The 6,528-nt window shown below is 43.9% G+C and overlaps 1 protein-coding gene across 1 annotated transcript; it reads right to left on the reverse strand.

Moving 5' to 3' along the window:
* Positions 1-605: 605 nt before the first annotated feature.
* On the reverse strand, positions 606-5,195 carry LOC119355186 (protein PSK SIMULATOR 1-like). The gene is made up of 13 exons (XM_037621964.1): positions 4,581-5,195; positions 4,155-4,465; positions 3,542-3,864; positions 3,356-3,448; positions 3,182-3,272; positions 3,015-3,108; positions 2,692-2,789; positions 2,537-2,606; positions 2,368-2,465; positions 1,558-1,674; positions 1,391-1,467; positions 1,236-1,277; positions 606-1,129 (listed from the first exon to the last, which is right to left on the reverse strand). Exons 1-13 carry the CDS (start codon positions 4,600-4,602, stop codon positions 961-963), a joined length of 1,605 nt encoding a protein of 534 aa, XP_037477861.1. The 5' UTR covers positions 4,603-5,195; the 3' UTR covers positions 606-960.
* Positions 5,196-6,528: the final 1,333 nt, after the last annotated feature.

Below are 6,528 nucleotides of genomic sequence, written 5' to 3' on the forward strand. Positions count from 1 at the left end.
AAGTTCATCGAATTTTTAATTGGTTCATCCGATTTGAAAAAAAGTTCATCAAGTTTTTCACAAACTCATCAAATTCGAGAAAAACTCCATTGATTTTGTAGAGGAAAAACTCATGAAGAAAGAAAAGTTTCACGAATTTGAAAAAAGAAAAGAAGAAGAAGAAAGAAAACCTGTACATAATCACACCAACTGAACTGCCCTGGTGGTTGTCGCGTCGCGCTCGGAACTCGCCCGTCACGGTTCGAAACCCAGCTCTCGCGGAGTTTTAGCTGTTTAGAAAACAAAAAAAAAATCGAAAATGGGCCGGCCCAATGTGACAAGGGGGGGTATGCGCCCGTTAGTAGAAACAACTGTACCGGGCGCTTGAGTTTTTGCTGTTTAGAAAACGAAAAAAAAATCGAAAATGGGCCGGCCCAATGTGACAAGGGGGGGTATGCGCCCGTTAGTAGAAACAACTGTAGCGGGCGCTTAAGGCGCCGAATAGGAACCAGCCGTTTAGATGGCGATTTGTCTCCAAAAAAAAAAGATGGCGATGGCCCGACAAGCACCGAAAAAACAAAGATATATCAGGACACAGCACCTAAAAAAAATGGGACGATATATCAGGACACAGAACCAAATCTTTTGCAGCATCTGGATACATACATGTACATGTGCAGTATTAAGTTTGCTATTTTGCCATGATGTTTTGAGGTGTTAAACAATGTCAACACCGCATACATGAGATGAAATTAGAGCCCAACCCCTCAAAGAAACCAAAAGATCAAAGGAGAAGCTCTTGTTATTTCCCTACCTAATATCAGGTTTCAAGTCCTTCCTGGTAAGAACAGACACAGTTCCCCCTTCTATACAACCTAGCAACGATGAAAACGAAACAGATCATAATGGCTTTCTGTCTGCTCTTGTCAGGCCCTGACTTGTGTGTAATGCGCTTGTTATCACCCCATGACCTGATGATGGTTACATGGACTGGGCTTTTTTAACATTTGCCGTCCGGTTGCTCAGGCTGACAAGGTGGTGAAGCCACACGACCAACTCGAGTATGTAAGCCTCTGTCCTTGCCTTGTCGGCGTGGTAGAGCGTCTCGATCACGTCCGGTCGACCAGGTCCTCTTCCAACCCGCTCGGTCCTGAATGACATGGTAAACAAACCACAGGAATTTCATCGGTAAGAAACCATTCTTATCTCTCTGCGAAATGTAATAGCTAGGACATTGGACAAATTCCCCTGCTTACCCTGATTTTGCCCATTCACTAAACCGCAAGAAGCCTCGGGCACTGAGATTCCACTCAAACGTGCAACCAAACAGACATCAGAAATAGCTATAATTCATTCAAACTGAAAAAGTTACTGAGAATTTTAAAACACTGGTCAGATGTGTGTGCGGTACCAGGTGGTATTGATGGCCATCGGAACAAGCCATTTCAGAGTTCTCTCCATCATTACCCTTATCTGATCAATAGTGAGCTGCAGTAGGAATTCACGATTTAGGATGTGAAATGTTTGTTGATGGGGGTGCTCTCTCTCTCTCTCTCTCTCTCTATCTACTTGTATTACCTCCCGAGGCATTGAGGAAGTTCTTAATTTATTTGGTAGAGCCAACCTGACCCTTGGTGGCAATCCTTGGTAAAGGGCATCTCTTGAATTTGCGGGTACATACCCTGACCGAGAAACCTTAAACAAACAAACAAACGAACAAAACTTAAATGTGCTGCCTCTCACATACTAGCTACTGGATATTGGTCTCTGGAAGTGTCATTTACACTTCTTTGTCCAGCCACTTGTCTTTGGTGGATTTTCCTTTTTTCTATAAAATATCCATTGACCTTTTACACTAAAGATATTACAGATGATGAACTAGAATTCACTGAGATGTCCTGCACACAACACCTCAAGAGAACTGCTACCCGGGTGTACAGTACTCTTCAAACACAGAGATTGTTGTTTGAGAAATGTTCACTCAAACTTTCTAAACATTGGCATTGATATCTTTCTAAATATTTAAATTGAACACATGAAAACTATGTGTGTACACATACATGTCTACGGAAGTTCTTTCATAATACTCCCTCCATCCCAAAAAACTTATCTTAGATTTGTCTATATACGGATGTATCCAGACACGTTTTAGTGTTAGATTCATCCGTATCTACATAAATCTAAGACAAACTTTTTGGGACGGAGGTAATATTATGATTTCATTGGGTTCCATGAATATCTTACAATAGATTTTGGCGCTAAAAGTTGTGCTATCAGGACATGTCATGTCTCTCTGTACTACTGAAACTGATACAGTAACATCGCAAAAGCAAGCGAATATCACCAGATTCTTGAGCTGAGTTCTCAAAAAGAACTGAAGAAACTTACAATGCCATAGATCTGTATGATAGTGTTTGCATAGTGCAATGCAAGTCCAGCAGGTCCTAGTCTCTGACAGTTCACAGCAGAACTCAGTTCACCTCCATCTACAAATGCATTAAAAGGATCAGTTGGAAAAAGGTGCGACTAATTCAACACAAAACAACCACGGGATTACCATAAGTTCCATATGAGACATTGATCTCAACATGTAAATACTGCACAATGTCAACAAGCTTCTCAACAACCTGTAACAGGGAATGTATGTTATAGGCAAATACATGACACACCAACAGATCATATGAAGTAAATTCTATAGGAAAAGTTGGTCACTTGTTCCAATGTCTTTGACCACAGAGATCTTTTCTTCAAGTTCTTCACGTAACTTCTTTGGGTCTTCAACTCGAGTTTCACAACTTGAATATTATCTCCTGCAAAGCTATCTGATCAGCGTAAAAACTGCGAACAGTAAAAGGTATGTTGCCATGACAACCATGCGCAGATGGATTTGGATTTAGAAAATATCAATGATAAGGTTTAAACAATGCCCAAGCTTTGACAGTCTGCATAAATATCATTTTTATGCATTGGACAGAGATGAAGAGGCAAAAGTATTTCCATTTTAAAAAATGTTGTTACACAAGAAACAGAAATACCTTTTTCAATCTTATTTGAACTTCCACTTCCCTTTAGTTGACAGCGGTAATCTTGCTCAAATCTATCCAAGGCATGTAACTCATGATATAAATCCTGGAAAAAGAAGGTCAAAACCAGATAATCTATTTGCTCAAATGATATCTTGAGAGTAGAGAACAATGCTTACAGTTGTACGTTGAACAAGAGCCATCAGCTTTTGCATCTCCATTGTGGCTGTTTCTTTCAGCTGCTTCTGGGGTACACTTTCTGATTCTAGTCTGGACACCAAGGGGATAAATATCATTCAAGTCAAACAACATGTATGACCCTATGCTGCTCGTCAAAGCAGGAAGTTTCTTACTTTACAAAATAGCGGTCCAGATTATGCCATTGAGGATTTTTACAACGGTTGCCAAACCTGACAATCTCTTGCGAAAATACTTTCAGCTCTTCCCTGGAAACATTAGACAGGGTTCACAAAACAGTCACAGTAAGAGTAACCAGAAAGTCAGTCACAGTGGCCACTGAGGACAAATGTACAATCTACCTTCTGTCATTAGCTACAATCCGCATCAACTCGCCCATGTCACTGGAAATCAAATTCTGCACGCCTTCAGAAGGAAGCACCACCTGTTTGAAGTATGTGACAGAGTCTTCCAAGAGAGATTGCATAACACTTGCGCCTTTCAGTATTGTGTTAGCAACCTCAAAAGCTAGAATTGATATCTGAGTCCCTTTGGTCGTCCTAGAAATAAAACCACCATCCGGGCTTAAGGTTGTCATCAGGCAGCCTAGTGTGTCTAGAATTTCCACTGCTCTCCCATACCCGGCCATGCCGGCTGCGCCAAGCCCTGAACCTGTTCTAGAAACCTGCTAACAAAGGCGAAGCATTTCAGGACATACTACATTTGAATAATGTGATTAAACTAAACGTTATACGAGCTAGGCGCAAGTCGTTCTCCTGCATTAGGAAAAATCTGCACAATTCAATCTTTTTTCTAAGATTTAACTCTAATCATTTGAGTGTATCCTAAGGTCATTCCAATTACGAACATAGCTGAATAAACAGAAAAAATTACTGTGTGGTAACATTTATGAATTCAGCTAAAAATGGCTCTGCGAAAGAAAAGAAAAACATTCCGTGCTTATGTACCACTTGCCTTGCTTGTTCCATTGTTTCCAGATGTGTCTTTCGTCGACTGAGATGCCGCCATTTTCCCAGACACAGATGTCTCCGCTGATGTTGATTCGTGCAGCTTACTACTTCCGGAAATAAAGAAGCCATCATCCTTGGGGGACAAGATAAAGGATCGGCTCGTCGACTCCATATTATCTCTGACTTTAGCTTCCCAAAAACAGCTGACCTCCTGTTTGTGTGCAAGGTCTATTGAGTCAGGTAACTCGGTGATACCGCCCGCTGGATCATCGAACTCAACATCGGCGACGCCAATACTCCTTCTTGATTTCAACACTGCAAAAGAACAGACGTCACACATGAACAAGCTGTTTTCAGTAGCTAGTCTACTCCTACCTAGTAAGACACTGCAAAGCACCAGCAACGAATTACGAAGAGGCGGTAGACATACTGTAGCAACCGTTGCAGTCCATCCACGGGAAGCCCGTGCCCACAACCGCAAGCACGGCATGGAGGGACGCTGCTCCGGCGAGACCGGCAGACGCCGCCCGCTCGCTGAAGAAAGCGTGAATTCTCCGGATTTCCGCTCCAGCCCCGGCGGCGTGCGGAAGGTGCTCGACGAAATGCGCGAGTCAACGGGGGCGGGAAAAGGAGAGCCTCTCCCCAGCAAGAAACCAAAGAGAGCTCGCAAGGACGACCAGACTAAACAAGTGAGAGATCGAGAGGGGAAGGCGAGCTCGGCGGAAGCTCGGGGATGTAGCTGGGAGGGGAGGGGAGGGGAGCATGGGGGACGGGAGGCGCGGCTTTTTCAGGCCGGATTTGTTTTTGCTCGCCGCGGCAAACGAGACATGGGAGACGCAGACAGGCCACCGTTTCTGGCACAAAAGAATTGGGCGAGACGAAGGCGAGAGTCAGCGCTCTGACCCCGTCGCTCTCTCTTGAGCGGGCGCCCGTGCGCGCCTCGGGATCTCCGTATGGTCTGATCGGTCCATCGATCGATCGCCGGACGCGGCCGGCACGAGGATGCGATCCTGCGGTGCGGTGGTTGGGGCTGGCCTTGCCTGCCGGCCGGCCCCGGGTAGCGTCCGAATGTGGATCGCTTCCCTGCTCACCGGCTGTCTGCCTGCTCATGGTTCTTCCAAGTGCCGGGCACGTTCGTGCACAATATTGTTTTCTTCTGGCAGACTATTCGTTCACGTTGAGAAAAGGAGCATGTGCGAGATGTTTATTCCGGTCTTTTCTCACAATTTATCCACTTTATTTTGGGCAATCCAATTCGGCTCTTGGGAGCATATGCTCCTGCCCATCAAAAATGTTTTTCTTTCAAATGTCAATTTTTTTTGAAGAAAAATAGATGTGATCATTGTCACACCAAAACGCTACATACAAATTTTAGGAGGAAAGCTTAAGTTTTTTTATCTGTGCAAAAAATAGCAAGTCAAACGGCAAATGTTACACTTCTTTTTGTTTTTTTCACCAAAAGCACTGTCATCCCGTTTCGCATGAAAATTAACAAGCACACTTGTTACACTAACAAGAATATCTAGAAAAAATTTCAGAATTTTTAAATTTTATTTACTATTTGTTTTGAATTTACTATTCAATAGGAAGCATATGCACCCAAGAGCCAAAACATCTTTATTTTGGGAAAATATACTTATGTCCAGCCGGGCAATCAAACGTGAAACATTCGCCACGTCGTCCGCGCCACATGCCATTTGCAATGTGGTCCTTATCAGCGACGAACACAGAAATAAAATGGAGGATGTGCATGCTAAATTTTATTTTCTACCTTTTTTGAGGTGATTTTATTTTCTACCTAATCCAAGGGTCATACAATATATGACAAAAGAATAATATAAACATAGCTCAGTATGAAGTCTCAGAACATTCTAGTTCAATGTTAAGCAATGACATCAATTGTATATGAGCACGAAGAAATTCCACAATTCAATTGCATTAATCAATTCTAACCTATAAGGTTCCTAGCCAACTTGGCTTCATGAGGCTCCCTTGCGATTGGGCTTCGTTGGCCGTTGGATCGCGGTGAAACTTGTCTTCATGGTATATATATACACTAAGCAGTAAGCAATGGTATCGGTTCTACCTTGTTGTCTTGCGGAAGTGGTGATGGACTGATGCCTCGGGGGTTGGGGATGCAGCTCGCCGATGATGTGATGACTGCCTGACGGCCTGAGTCTAGTGAAGAGCAACTGAGCCCGATGCATTGAGTGACGGAGCGTGTCTCCCGGTCCCGAACCGAGTGACTTGGCCAGTGGCGCCCTGGCAGGTCGATGCGCTGCTGGAGCTCGCAACAAGGTGAGGGAGTGACGGTGTCCTGGACTAGGGGGTGCTAACCACGTCGGCCTGCCAGTCATGGGCCGGGCCGAAGACCTCCA

The sequence above is a fragment of the Triticum dicoccoides genome, chromosome 2A (assembly GCF_002162155.2).
Source record: "Triticum dicoccoides isolate Atlit2015 ecotype Zavitan chromosome 2A, WEW_v2.0, whole genome shotgun sequence".
NCBI lineage: Eukaryota > Viridiplantae > Streptophyta > Magnoliopsida > Poales > Poaceae > Triticum > Triticum dicoccoides.